The 15,144-nt window shown below is 44.7% G+C and overlaps 1 protein-coding gene across 3 annotated transcripts in view; it reads left to right on the top strand.

Annotated features, from left to right (window-relative positions):
• Positions 1-909: 909 nt before the first annotated feature.
• Positions 910-15,144, top strand: part of LOC133632717 (centrosomal protein of 120 kDa-like) — a 52,030-nt gene continuing 37,795 nt past the window's right edge. For all 3 annotated transcript variants that reach the window (XR_009821694.1, XM_062025325.1, XM_062025326.1), the window contains exons 1-10: positions 910-1,142; positions 9,691-9,847; positions 11,491-11,605; positions 11,673-11,823; positions 11,884-12,062; positions 12,125-12,322; positions 12,723-12,956; positions 13,095-13,236; positions 13,300-13,465; positions 13,534-13,683. Coding sequence is in view for 2 of the 3 variants with exons in the window: in XM_062025325.1 (XP_061881309.1) it covers positions 1,094-1,142; positions 9,691-9,847; positions 11,491-11,605; positions 11,673-11,823; positions 11,884-12,062; positions 12,125-12,322; positions 12,723-12,956; positions 13,095-13,236; positions 13,300-13,465; positions 13,534-13,683 (1,541 nt within the window). In the remaining variant the exon portion in view is untranslated. The remainder of the gene's footprint in view (positions 1,143-9,690; positions 9,848-11,490; positions 11,606-11,672; positions 11,824-11,883; positions 12,063-12,124; positions 12,323-12,722; positions 12,957-13,094; positions 13,237-13,299; positions 13,466-13,533; positions 13,684-15,144) is intronic.

Raw genomic sequence — 15,144 nt, 5'->3', positions numbered from 1 at the left:
GTTTTATTTTATTTGCAGACACCGGAAGTTAGAATTTCAAAGTAGAAGTGAGGATAATTACGATGGCACCGTGTGCTTGTGACTCTGGCCAAAATGTATTTGGATCCCGACACAGAAATTATTTTAAAAGTGGCACAACGACGACTGACTTCTACAGAAATATTTTCGCACATATCAAGAGAAACTGAAAAACAGACCAAAACGGGGGATTTTTCATCTTACGACGTCGAAACCGGAAGTAGCGATTTTAAAGAAAGAACGAAAAAAAAACTGCACAATATCAGATGGGGGTTTTTTGCCTCCACTTTCGTGTGTGTATATATTTCTGTAGATGTCAATTCCTCGCTGTGCCATGTTTAAAATAATAATTTAATCAAAATACATTTAGCCAGGCGCACGCTTTTACTTTGAAAATACAAACTTCCGGTGTCAAATTATAAAAAACATCCGTTTTGGTCTTTTTTCCTGTTTCTGTTTACAAGAGATGTAAATGTTATTTATATGAAACACAAAATGACAATCAAATAGTTTTTTGGATGTCGTTATTTCTCTTCTGCATCCATCCATCCCATCCCCTTTCTACCGCGTGTCCCTTTCGGGGTCGCGAGGGGTGCTGGAGCCTATCTCAGCTGCAACATTTTTTTTATATAACATGCAAATAAACCAGTCGTTTATGGTTGTACAATTTCCATTAATGACAGGAAAATTAAATGAGAAAAACATACACTGATTTATTTTTTATTTTTTTATAAACCTTTATTTATAAATGTCAACATTTACAAACAGTTGAAAATAATAGTCAAAGTAAGTACAAAACAGCGCCTGGGCTTGTAAATTCACTGATTTGAGGCGAAATGTGTTCACTGGATGACGACGTGGCTGCAGTTCCTCTCCCATCCAGCAGAGGTCAGGCTGGGCCTCATCCATTCCGGTTTCACTTCCGCCATTAAAACTAAAATGGTGGCGCCAAAGCTCGACAACAAAGCGGCTAATATTCAACAAGCAACTTTTCAAACACTTTTCATCTTTAGCGATGTTTTAACCTCAACAAAGTACGAAATATCAAGTTAAAGACGACTCCCTTCCTGTCAACATGTCTCCGAAAAACGAGCAACTTCTCATCGTGTTGTCGATCCTGCAAGGTGAGCTCAAATAAACTCTCAAATAAAAACTCATTTACTTCACATTTATTAGCACTACAAGCTAAAGGCAAATAGATACTTTGATGAAGTTAAAGCTCATTTCAAACTAGTTCGTGTTCACCTCAAAGTCACATTCTGCACACTCAAAAGCGCCATGAAAAAAACTTCCAGTGAGTTTTTTTTATCTGCGCTTTCTTAATTATTCAAATATAATGAAGCTGATTGATCAACCATGTTGGACCTTTTTTCTACGCTGGCCAGCAAGGACCAACACGCACAAGTTTAAAAGAGAAAATGGTCCAAAAAACTAAAACACACTTGCAAATGTCCAGAACACACAAGCCTTAAAAACAAGTGTATGAGAGACACGATACAAGTTAAACTAAAACACACAAGCCTTAAAAACAAGTGTATGAGAGACACGATACAAGTTAAACTGAAACACACAAGCCTTAAAAACAAGTGTATGAGAGACACGATACAAGTTAAACTAAAACACACAAGCCTTAAAAACAAGTGTATGAGAGACACGATACAAGTTAAACTGAAACACACAAGCCTTAAAAACAAGTGTATGAGAGACACGATACAAGTTAAACTGAAACACACAAGCCTTAAAAACAAGTGTATGAGAGACATGATACAAGTTAAACTAAAACACACAAGCCTTAAAAACAAGTGTATGAGAGACACGATACAAGTTAAACTAAAACACACAAGCCTTAAAAACAAGTGTATGAGAGACACAATACAAGTTAAACTGAAACACACAAGCCTTAAAAACAAGTGTATGAGAGACACGATACAAGTTAAACTGAAACACACAAGCCTTAAAAACAAGTGTATGAGAGACACGATACAAGTTAAACTAAAACACACAAGCCTTAAAAACAAGTGTATGAGAGACACGATACAAGTTAAACTAAAACACACAAGCCTCAAAAACAAGTGTATGAGAGGCACAATGCAAGTTAAACTAAAACACACTTGCATGGTGCAAATGTACAGAACACAAAAGCCCTAAAAACAAGTGTATGAGAGACACGATGCAAGTTAACCAAACAAAAGGGAAATTAGCCAAGCTACCAGTAAGTTACCCAGGTCACCAGGAAGTTTGCTAGGAAGTCAGTCAGGTTACCAAGAGGTTATCAATCAATCAAAGTTTATTTATATAGCCCTAAATCATGAGTGTCTCAAAGGGCTGCACAAGTTAGCCAGGGTGTGAGAAAGTTAGCCAGGTTCTAGTCAGCCGGATTATCAGGAAGTTGGCCAGGTTACCAGAAATATAGCCAGGTTCTAGAAAGGCCAAAAGATGGCCGGCGAGGCAGAGCTTGGTCAGGTTTTGCCAAGGAGACTTTGTGCTTGAAATGCCAAGGACAGTTGAGGTTGGAAACACTGCCCCCTAGTGTTTGGGAAGATAATTATATGATAAATGGGTTATACTTGTATAGCACTTTTCTACCTTCAAGGTACTCAAAGCGCTTTGACACTATTTCCACATTCACACATTCACACACACATTCACACACACATTCACACACTGATGGCGGGAGCTGCCATGCAAGGCGCTAACCAGCAGCCATCAGGAGCAAGGGTGAAGTGTCTTGCTCAAGGACACAACGGACGTGACTAGGATGGTAGAATTGATTGATTGATTGATTGAGACTTTTATTAGTAGGTTGCACAGTGAAGTACATATTCCGTACAATTGACCACTAAATGGTAACACCCGAATACGTTTTTCAACTTGTTTAAGTCCACTTAAATTGATTCATGATACAGATATATACTATCATATATACTATCATCATAATACAGTCATCACACAAGTTAATCACAATGAATTATTTACATTATTTACAATCAGGGGTGTGGAAGGAGGGGGGGTGGGGAGGGGGGGTATGGACATCAAGTAGTGGACATAGAGAGAGAGAGAGAGAGAGATCAGAAGGCATAAGAAAAAGAAAAAGTATCTGCATTTGATTGTTTACATTTGATTATTAGCAATCCGGGGAGGGTGTTAGTTTAGGGTTGTAGCTGCCTGGAGGTGTTCTTTTAGTGCGGTTTTGAAGGAGGATAGAGATGCCCTTTCTTTTACACCTGTTGGGAGTGCATTCCACATTGATGTGGCATAGAAAGAGAATGAGTTAAGACCTTTGTTAGTTCGGAATCTGGGTTTAACGTGGTTAGTGGAGCACCCCCTGGTGTTGTGGCTATGGCGGTCATTTACGTTAAGGAAGTAGTTTGACATGTACTTCGGTATCAGGGAGGTGTAGCGGATTTTATAGACTAGGCTCAGTGCAAGTTGTTTAACTCTGTCCTCCACCTTGAGCCAGCCCACTTTGGAGAAGTGGGTAGGAGTGAGATGGGATCTGGGGTGGAGGTCTACAAGTAATCTGACTAGCTTGTTCTGGGATGTTTGGAGTTTAGATTTGAGGGTTTTGGAGGTGCTAGGGTACCAGGAGGTGCATGCGTAATCGAAAAAGGGTTGAACGAGAGTTCCCGCCAGAATCCTCAAGGTGCTTTTGTTGACCAGAGAGGAGATTCTGTAGAGAAATCTCGTTCGTTGGTTAACCTTTTTGATTACCTTGGTTGCCATTTTATCACAGGAAAGGTTAGCCTCTAGAATGGAACCTAGGTAGGTGACCTCATCTTTCCTGGTGATAACAATGTCACCCACTTTTATAGTGACGTCATTGACTCTCTTAAGTTTAATGTGGGACCCAAACAGGATGGATTCAGTTTTACCCAAGTGGATGGATAGCTTGTTGTCAGCGAGACAGGTGCAAGTTCTACAGAGCTCAGCACTGAGGATTTTCTCCACCTGTGACTTGTCCTTGTCTGATACCAGCAGGGCCGAGTCATCCGCAAACAAGAACAATTCACAGTCGCATGCCGATGACATGTGGTTTATGTATATTAGGAACAGTAAAGGCCCTAATATACTGCCTTGGGGGACTCCACAGCTCACCGAGAGGGGGGGGGACACGGTGCCGTTCACCTCTACCACCTGCTCCCTCCCCTCCAAGTAAGACTGCATCCAGCTCCATGAGGTTTTGTTAAATCCGATTGCTCTGAGCTTATCCAACAGTATAGCGTGGTTAACGGTGTCCAAGGCCTTCTGAAGGTCCAGCATGACCATGCCGCAGTATTTGCCCGCGTCCACCTCATGTTTGATGTGCTCGCTCACATAGAGAAGGCATGTGTCAGTGGAGTGGTTAGTTCTGAAGTCAGATAGAGAAGGCATGTGTCAGTGGAGTGGTTAGTTCTGAAGTCAGATAGAGAAGGCATGTGTCAGTGGAGTGGTTAGTTCTGAAGTCAGATAGAGAAGGCATGTGTCAGTGGAGTGGTTAGTTCTGAAGTCAGATAGAGAAGGCATGTGTCAGTGGAGTGGTTAGTTCTGAAGTCAGATAGAGAAGGCATGTGTCCGTGGAGTGGTTAGTTCTGAAGTCAGATAGAGAAGGCATGTGTCAGTGGAGTGGTTAGTTCTGAAGTCAGATAGAGAAGGCATGTGTCAGTGGAGTGGTTAGTTCTGAAGTCAGATAGAGAAGGCATGTGTCAGTGGAGTGGTTAGTTCTGAAGTCAGATAGAGAAGGCATGTGTCAGTGGAGTGGTTAGTTCTGAAGTCAGATAGAGAAGGCATGTGTCAGTGGAGTGGTTAGTTCTGAAGTCAGATAGAGAAGGCATGTGTCAGTGGAGTGGTTAGTTCTGAAGTCAGATAGAGAAGGCATGTGTCAGTGGAGTGGTTAGTTCTGAAGTCAGATAGAGAAGGCATGTGTCAGTGGAGTGGTTAGTTCTGAAGTCAGATAGAGAAGGCATGTGTCCGTGGAGTGGTTAGTTCTGAAGTCAGATAGAGAAGGCATGTGTCCAGTTGCCAGGTTCCAATTTGCTTCCTTTTTTAAAGAGGGGAGTTACTCTTGCTATCTTAAAATCTTTTGGTACTTGGCCTTGTGTAATTGATAGGTTTATTATGTGCGTGATGATCGGGGAAATGGTGGAGGCAGAGTCCCTGAGGAATCTGGAGGGAATATTATCAAGGCCGGTGGCCTTGTTAGGGTGGAGCGCGCTCAATTTTTTAAAGACCTCATCAGCTGTGACCATTTCTAATTTGAAATTGTTGTTGGATACTCCTAGCTTTCTGTAGAAGGCTTTAATGTGTTCTACACCAAAGCGACCAGAGTGGTGGGACAGCTTGTTGACAAGAGTTGTGGCTATGCTGCTGAAAAAGGCGTTAAGTCTGCTTACTACCTCCATTTTGTCTGTAATGAGGGAGTCCCCCTCCTTGATGCTGATGTTGGTGAGTCTTGTTTTAAGTTTCTGGCTGCAACCAGGAAGCTGGTTGTTGAGAATTTTCCAGAGCTCACGTGGCTTATTCGTGTTTTCTTCTATTTTGTCGTTAGTGTAATTTTTTTTTAAGGATTTAGTCAGGTTGGTTGACTTATTTCTTAATTTATTGCATTGCTTTTTGAGAGTTGAAAGGAGTAATTTGAGGTTGTTATTATTGGGTTGTTTATCTACTTCTGTTTTACATTTTTGGTATTCAGAGTATTTCCTGTCTCTGTCTTTTATGGCAGCTAATAGGTCCGGATTCATCCATGGTTCCGAGCGGGCTTTGATCCTGACTGTTTTTATCGCCATGTCATTTAGTATCGCTAGGAACGCCGTTTTGAATCGATCCCAAGCGACATCGACCAGGTTGCCCGCGAGCACAGGGGACCAGTCCCACTCATCTAATTTTAAATTGAAATTGTCATTGGAGTATTTTTTGAGGGATCTGGATTGGGCTGTTATGTGGCCATTGGCTTTAGGTTTAGCTATTTTACGGGTGCAGAAGGTTAGATAGTGGTCGCTAAGACCACAGATCATGACCCCACTATTTTTTATTTTAGGCCGGTCTGAAGTGAGAATGAGATCTATGGTTGATTGGGTGGAATCACACACCCTTGTGGGTAGCGCTATTAGCTGGGAAAGACCGTGCAGATTACAAAACTTGCTGAAGGATCTGAAGACAGGCGCATCTTTGCGTTGAATATCTGTGTTCAGATCCCCAGTTATAATTTTCTCCATGTTGTCTGTCCCCGCCAAGCATTCTTCCAAAGCCCCATAGAAATCACTCTGATTAGGGGGTCTATAAACAGTCCCTATTAGTACCGGCTTAGCATTTTTAAATTTGATTTCCGCCCACACAGATTTCAGGCCATTGTGGTTAAGATCAGTGCGAGATATGTATTTAATATCCTGGTGAATATACATACAAACGCCCCCACCGTGTTTATTCCTATCCTTTCTGATAACCGAAAAGTTTTGTATTTCTATCTCTGAGTCAGAAATTCTTTGATCAAATTTGGTGTCAGAGAAACACAAGATTTTTACCTTTGTGTTGAGGAACATTTCTCTGATTTGGTCGAGTTTGGCTCCAGAGAGGCTGTTCACATTAAGGTGGATGATGTGTAGTCCACTGGAACCAAAAAGAGCATCAGAGTCCGCTGTGTTGTGGTACTGACCAGAAAAATTGTTGGTTATTATTGCTGTTGCAGTTGAAGAGAGAGGAGAGAGAGGCATATTGATCGTCCTCCAGGTGAAGGGGGAGGGAGAGAAAGGGGGAGGGGAGGGAGAGGGAGGAGGAGGCCAGGTAGGGTTGCTGGGGGATGGGTTGGGTTTCCTTTTGGCGGGCTTTTTTGAAGACAAAGAGAAAGAGAATAACGAAAATGTTTGTGTAAAGGCGCCTCTAAATCCTGTGTATGCCGCGTCCTCGGCCATCCGGGACCGGGGAGAGGTCGCGTGGACCCCCGCCATCTCGTGCAGTTCCCCGCAATCACCGATGTCTGGGTCGGCAGCCGCCGCGTCGTTCACCGCCGCTGAGTCGCTGCCTTCTCTGATGACCGGGTCGTCCCCCACCGCCGCCGCCGAGCCTCCGACCGTGTCGATGAACGGGGCGAAGTCCTCCGCCGAGCCGCCGACCGCTGGAGCACAGGTGAGCTTGAGCTGAGATGAGCCGGTAGCCGAGTTAGCTTCGATGGCAACGCTAGCAGTAGCATTGCTAGTCTTCGCCAGTCGGGACAACATTAACCGTGTTGTTGCAGGTCCAGGGTTGAGTTCAGTGTCTCCTGATAGTAGAAGTAATAGTAGTATTATTGACTTTCTGTCTATCCTTCCAGTCAGGGGCATGTTTCTTCTGCCTCGATGTGCAGACAAGCACGATGCTAACACGTTAGCTCCAAAGCCAAGGTGCTTCGCCGATGTATTGTCGTGGAGATAAAAGTCACTGTGTATGTCCATTTCGCGTTCTCGACTCTCATTTTCAAGAGGGTAGAGTATCAGAGGAGGTTTAAAATATAAATCCGTGATCCACAGTAGAAAAAGGAGGAAGTGTGGGATAATCCGAGCAGTTGTTTGGATTCCCGATCGGGAGCGAAAGAGGGTGCGACCGCTCATCTCGGCGTCGTCTTACACATCACACATCACAGAAGGTGGGGATTGAACCCCAGTAACTAGCAACTCTCCGATTGCTGGCACGGCCACTCTACCAACTTTGCCACGCCGTCCCTACAACCCCACAAAACAACTAGAAATCAAATACCGTGATGTGCCATGCTTCAGTCAGGTTACCAGGAATTTAGCCAGGTTGTAGGAAGTCTGCTATGCTAGGTTACTATGAAGTTAGCTAGGTTCTTGGAAGTTATCTTGGTTATCAAGAAGTTAGCCAGGATATCGGAAAGTTATCTAGGTTATGGGAAGTTAGCCAGGTCCTAAGGAAGTTAGCTAGGTTATTTGGAAGTTAGCTAGGTTACGAGTAGGTTAGCCGGGTTACAAAAAAGTTGGTCATTTTTTCTGGCTAATTTGCTAACTTCCTGATAATCTGTTTAATTTTTCCGATAATCCGGCTAATTTCACCGATAATCTGGCTAATTTTACAGATAACCCAGCTAACTTCACTGATAACCCGGCTAACTTCACTGATAAAATAATTTCCTGATAATACGGCTAATTTCCTGATAATACGGCTAATTTGACTGATTACTTGGTTAACTTTACTGATTATCTGGCTAACTCTACTGATAACCTGGCTAACTCTACTGATAACCTAGCTAATGTCCTGATAACCTGGCTAACTTCCTGACAATCCGGATAACTTTACTGATAACCTGGCTAACTTCCTGATGATCCAGCTAACTTTACTGATAACCGGGCAAACTTCACTGATAACCCGGTTAATTTCCTGATGATCCGACTAATTTTCCTGATAACCTGGCTAACTTTACTGATTACCTGGCTAATTTCCTGATAATCTGGATAATTTGCCTGATAACCTGGCTAACTTTACTGATAACCTTGCTAACTTTACTGATTACTTGGTTAACTTTACTGATTACCTGGCTAATTTCCTGATAATCTGGATAATTTGCCTGATAACCTGGCTAACTTTACTGATAACCTGGCTAACTTTACTGATAACCGGGCAAACATCACTGATAACTGGGCTAACTTCCTGATAATCCAGCTAATTTTACTGATTACCTGGCTAAATTTGCTGATTACCTGGCTAACTTTGCTGATTACCTGGCTAACTTTACTGATTACCTGGGTAACTTCCTGATAATCCGGATAATTTCCCTGATAACTTGGCTAACTTTGCTGATTACCTGGCTAACTTTACTGATTAACTGGCTAACTTCCTGATAACCTGAATAACTTTTTGCAGCATTTGTCATGCTTTGGTTTTTGTGTGTTTTTGGCCTTTTTATCAATTGTCTTTTGTTGTCAATTAGTTATGAATGCTGCAGTGTGATGGCAGGCAGCATTTGTACTTTGTTGGATGGACTTTGCCTGCTGCTCTTCCAAGTGTACTTTGTTGGATGGACTTTGTCTGCTGCTCTTCCAAGTGTACTTTGTTGGATGGACTTTGCCTGCTGCTCTTCCAAGTGTACTTTGTTGGATGGACTTTGCCTGCTGCTCTTCCAAGTGTACTTTGTTGGATGGACTTTGCCTGCTGCTCTTCCAAGTGTACTTTGTTGGATGGACTTTGCCTGCTGCTCTTCCAAGTGTACTTTGTTGGATGGACTTTGTCTGCTGCTCTTCCAAGTGTACTTTGTTGGATGGACTTTGTCTGCTGCTCTTCCAAGTGTACTTTGTTGGATGGACTTTGTCTGCTGCTCTTCCAAGTGTACTTTGTTGGATGGACTTTGTCTGCTGCTCTTCCAAGTGTTCTTTGTTGGATGGACTTTGCCTGCTGCTCTTCCAAGTGTACTTTGTTGGATGGACTTTGCCTGCTGCTCTTCCAAGTGTACTTTGTTGGATGGACTTTGCCTGCTGCTCTTCCAAGTGTACTTTGTTGGATGGACTTTGTCTGCTGCTCTTCCAAGTGTACTTTGTTGGATGGACTTTGCCTGCTGCTCTTCCAAGTATACTTTGTTGGATGGACTTTGCCTGCTGCTCTTCCAAGTGTACTTTGTTGGATGGACTTTGCCTGCTGCTCTTCCAAGTGGACGCCTGGCGTCAGAAAAACATCCAAAGGGACTTTTGGCTTGAAAAGTTTAATGTTTTGCAGGTCGTGACTTCCCCAAATGCTCGCAGCTCAGCCTGGAGGTTCAGGCCAGCCTGGACGGTGAGCAGCTGACCACGGACCCGGTGGAGCACCTGGACCAGCCTCAGTTCAGCACGGAGCTAGCCTGGGAGCTGGACCGCAAGATGCTGCACCAACACAGGTGCGTGCGCGCCCACCATCTTGTCACGCTTAGTAACATGTGCCTGTGTAGATTGTGTTGGGCCACCATCTTGTCACGCTGGTTGCTTAGTAACATGTGCCTGTGTAGATTGTGTTGGGCCACCATCTTGTCACGCTTAGTAACATGTGCCTGTGTAGATTGTGTTGGCCCACCATCTTGTCACGCTTAGTAACATGTGCCTGTGTAGATTGTGTTGGGCCACCATCTTGTCACGCTGGTTGCTTAGTAACATGTGCCTGTGTAGATTGTGTTGGGCCACCATCTTGTCATGCTTAGTAACATGTGCCTGTGTAGATTGTGTTGGGCCGCCATCTTGTCACACTTAGTAACATGTGCCTGTGTAGATTGTGTTGGGCCACCATCTTGTCATGCTTAGTAACATGTGCCTGTGTAGATTGTGTTGGGCCGCCATCTTGTCACGCTTAGTAACATGTGCCTGTGTAGATTGTGTTGGGCGGCCATCTTGTCACGCTTAGTAACATGTGCCTGTGTAGATTGTGTTGGCCCACCATCTTGTCACGCTTAGTAACATGTGCCTGTGTAGATTGTGTTGGCCCACCATCTTGTCACGCTTAGTAACATGTGCCTGTGTAGATTGTGTTGGGCGGCCATCTTGTCACGCTTAGTAACATGTGCCTGTGTAGATTGTGTTGGCCCACCATCTTGTCACGCTGGTTGCTTAGTAACATGTGCCTGTGTAGATTGTGTTGGGCCGCCATCTTGTCACGCTTAGTAACATGTGCCTGTGTAGATTGTGTTGGGCCGCCATCTTGTCACGCTGGTTGCTTAGTAACATGTGCCTGTGTAGATTGTGTTGGGCCGCCATCTTGTCACGCTTAGTAACATGTGCCTGTGTAGATTGTGTTGGGCGGCCATCTTGTCACGCTTAGTAACATGTGCAGGTGTAGATTGTGTTGGCCCACCATCTTGTCACGCTTAGTAACATGTGCCTGTGTAGATTGTGTTGGCCCACCATCTTGTCACGCTTAGTAACATGTGCCTGTGTAGATTGTGTTGGGCGGCCATCTTGTCACGCTTAGTAACATGTGCCTGTGTAGATTGTGTTGGCCCACCATCTTGTCACGCTGGTTGCTTAGTAACATGTGCCTGTGTAGATTGTGTTGGGCCGCCATCTTGTCACGCTTAGTAACATGTGCCTGTGTAGATTGTGTTGGGCCACCATCTTGTCACGCTTAGTAACATGTGCCTGTGTAGATTGTGTTGGGCCACCATCTTGTCACGCTTAGTAACATGTGCCTGTGTAGATTGTGTTGGGCCGCCATCTTGTCACGCTTAGTAACATGTGCCTGTGTAGATTGTGTTGGGCCACCATCTTGTCACGCTTAGTAACATGTGCCTGTGTAGATTGTGTTGGGCCACCATCTTGTCACGCTTAGTAACATGTGCCTGTGTAGATTGTGTTGGGCCGCCATCTTGTCACGCTGGTTGCTTAGTAACATGTGCCTGTGTAGATTGTGTTGGGCGGCCATCTTGTCACGCTTAGTAACATGTGCCTGTGTAGATTGTGTTGGGCGGCCATCTTGTCACGCTTAGTAACATGTGCCTGTGTAGATTGTGTTGGGCGGCCATCTTGTCACGCTTAGTAACATGTGCCTGTGTAGATTGCAGAGGACTCCCATCAAGCTTCAGTGTGTGACTGTGGACTCCAGCAGCGGCAGCAGGGAAAGTGTTGGCTACATCGTCCTGGACCTCAGATCTGTACAGGAAGTCCCTCAGGTCAGCACGCCGCCGCCATTGCATATTAATTTTTCCCGCCGCCATGTTTATTTCCTGCGCGTCTTAGGAGCCCCGCTGGTACTCCCTGCTGAGCAGCAAGTACACCAAGAAGAAGCCCTCGCTGCTCCTCAGCATGGTGCTGGAGAACGACGGGAGGTCCACCCCCCCGCTCGCCACTCCTGACGCCAACAAAGCCAAGGGGGACTCGTCGGGACAAGGTTGATTTCTGCTTCCTGGCTCCTCCTCCAGAAACTCTCCTCATTCCTATTCTGTTCAAGTTGGGCCACAGGGCCAAGACCAGCATCTAGACCGGCCCCCGGCCTCGCAGCAGCTGACAGACAAACTGGAGGCGGTCCTGGTGCCGGAGCAGGGCTACCATCAGGTGGGACCGGCTGACGTGGCCGCCGACATGTTCGTGCTGTCCGTCACCGTGGCCTTCGCCTGCAAGCTGGAACAGGTAAGCTTGACCTGCACAGCCGACCTCTGACACCTGGCCTGAGTGGGTGTGGTCTCCTGCAGTTGATCCCCAGCACCTTGAAGCTGTCCACCGAGGGCTCCAGCTTCTTCTTCTTCTACACTCTCCTGGGCAACGACATCACCAGCGAGCCTTTCCAGAACCTTCTCACCCCGGACTTCCAGCCCGAGCGCGCGTCTGTGCGCATCCGCAGCAGCGAGCACGTCCTGCGCCGCTTCCTGTCCCGGCAGCCATCTTTACAAGTGAGCGCAGGCTTGCTACAGTAATAATAATAATAATAATTATTATTACTATTACTATCCATCCATCTTCTTCCGCTTATCCGAGGTTGGGTCACGGGGGCAGCAGCCTAAGGCTCTCCCCAGCCACTTGGTCCAGCTCCTCCCGGGGAATCCCGAGGCGTTCCCAGGCCAGCCGGGAGACATAGTCTTCCCAACGTGTCCTGGGTCTTCCCCGTGGCCTCTTACCGGTCGGAAGTGCCCTTAACACCTCCCTAGGGAGGCGTTCGGGTGTCCTGACTAGATTATTATTATTATTATTATTATTATTATTATTATTATTAATTATAATTATTATTATTATTGTTTGCTACAGCCCCCTCTGCTCCACCCCCGAGCTCACCTTTCCACTCTGCGCCCTCAGATCCACCTGTGCTGCGGGACACATTCGCTGGGCAGCGGCAGCGTTCCCCTGGCGACGCTGTCCGCACTGGCGGTGGATCTGGACAAGAGGGCGGCCACAGTGGAGGGCGTGTTTGCTCTGCAGCCGCCCGCTGCCACCCTCAGTCGGCCGCTGCCGCCTCAGCCCGCCGACCTGCAGCCCAACGTGAGCGTGGCCGTCACCCTGCGCCAGGAGGACGTCACACCCGAGCTCCAGGTGGGTAATAACGAGGGCGGGGCTTCTTCTAATGTTTTCTGGTGGTCAAAATCTCCCAACAAATACTTTTAATATCATTTTACTCTGCTCTGATTGGTCGCTGACTATTTCATAGTATTTCACTTTTTCTTCTTCTAGCCTTTAGCCAATCAAGAAGGACATAAGATAAGCTCCGCCCCTCCGCCGTCCCTTCCTGTCATAGTCCCTGCTGCTGAGGAACAACGGGCCGCTGGGCACGGGGACAAGGAGGAGGCGGCCAAAGAGACGACAGCGCGTCCAGGTGGGGTGGAGTCCTTCTAGTGCTCCTTTCCCAACAGGAAGTGATGGTGTTGTTTTTGTCCAGGCCACAACATGGAGGCTCAAACTGAAGCAGTGGGTGGAGCTTCATCGTTCCTTGTCTCTGCTAGCCAATTGTCCATCCCCCCGTCTGCGCACCACTATTGCTTCTCTTTGGACCTGTGCAGCCTGGGCAGCCTGGGCCTCACGCACCCCATGGCCGCCACGCTCAGGTGACCATGCTCTGCTCTTCAACCTTTGCTGCTAGCATCCTTAGCTCACGCTCTGCTGTGCTCGCCAGGTACTTGTATCCCTTTTTTGGCAGCAAGTCTCCCGTCATGACCAGCCACCCCGTGGAGCTGCACAGGAACATGGAGGTGTCTCTGCCGCAGTCGTACTGCGCCTTCAACTTTGCCACCTTACCGCCGCAGCTACAGGACACCTTCCTCAGGTAGCAACATGTAGTGTTTCATTAGCAACGCTGTAGCATACAGCATTTCATTAGCGATGCTCTAGCACAGGGGTCACCAACGTGGTGCCCGCGGGCACCAGGTAGCCCCGTAAGGACCAGATGAGTAGCCCGCTGGCCTGTTCTAAAAATAGCTCAAATAGCAGCACTTACCAGTGAGCTGCCTCTATTTTTTAAATTGTATTTATTTACTAGCAACCTGGTCTCGCTTTGCCCGACATTTTTAATTCTAAGAGAGACAAAACTCAAATAGAATTTGAAAATCCAAGAAAATATTTGAAAGACTTGGTCTTCACTTGTTTAAATAAATTCATTATTTTTTTACTTTGCTTCTTATAACTTTCAGAAAGACAATTTTAGAGAAAAAAATACAACCTTTTTTAAACACATATACCTTTTTACCTTTTAAATTCCTTCCTCTTCTTTCCTGACAATTGAAATCAATGTTCAAGTAAATTTATTTTTTTATTGTAAAGAATGATAAATACATTTTAAATTAATTCTTCATTTTAGCTTCTGTTTTTTCGACGAAGAATATTTGTGAAATATTTCTTCAAACTTATTATGATTAAAATTCAAAAAAAATTATTCTGGCAAATCTAGAAAATCTGTAGAATCACATTTAAATCTTATTTCAAAGTATTTTGAATTTCTTTTAAAATTTTTGTTTTGTAAAATCTAGAAGAAATAATGATTTGTCTTTGTTAGAAATATAGCTTGGTCCAATTTGTTATATATTCTAACAAAGTGTAGATTGGATTTTAACCTATTTAAAACATGTCATCAAAATCCTAAAATGAATCTTAATCAGGAAAAATTACTAATGATGTTCCATAAATTATTTTTTTAATTTTTTCAAAAAGTTTCGAATTAGCTAGTTTTTCTCTTCTTTTTTTCAGTTGAATTTTGAATTTTAAAGAGTCGAAATTGAAGATAAACGGTTTCAAAATTTAATTGTCATTTTTTTTCGTGTTTTCTCCTCTTTTAAACCGTTCAATTAAGTCTAAATATCATTAATTATTAATAATAACATAGAGTTAAAGGTAAATTGAGCAAATTGGCTATATCTGGCAATTTATTGAAGTGTGTATCAAACTGGTAGCCCTTCGCATTAATCACTACCCAAGAAGTAGCTCTTGCTTTCAAAAAGGTTGGTGACCCCTGCTCTAGCATATAGCATTTTATTAGCAACGCCGTAGCTTACAGCATTTCATTAGCGATGCTTTAGCATATAGCATTTATAAAGCAACGCTGTAGCATACAGCATTTCATTAGCGGTGCTTTAGCATATAGCATTTATAAAGCAACGCCGTAGCTTACATCATTTCATTAGCGATGCTTTAGCATATAGCATTTATAAAGCAACGCTGTAGCATACAGCATTTAATTAGCGATGCTTTAGCATATAGCATTTATAAAGCAACACCGTAGCATACAGCATTT

Source organism: Entelurus aequoreus, linkage group LG17 (genome assembly GCF_033978785.1).
Source record: "Entelurus aequoreus isolate RoL-2023_Sb linkage group LG17, RoL_Eaeq_v1.1, whole genome shotgun sequence".
NCBI lineage: Eukaryota > Metazoa > Chordata > Actinopteri > Syngnathiformes > Syngnathidae > Entelurus > Entelurus aequoreus.
The sequence above is the reverse complement of the archived record's forward strand: the minus strand, read 5'-3'. Positions and strand labels throughout refer to the sequence as shown.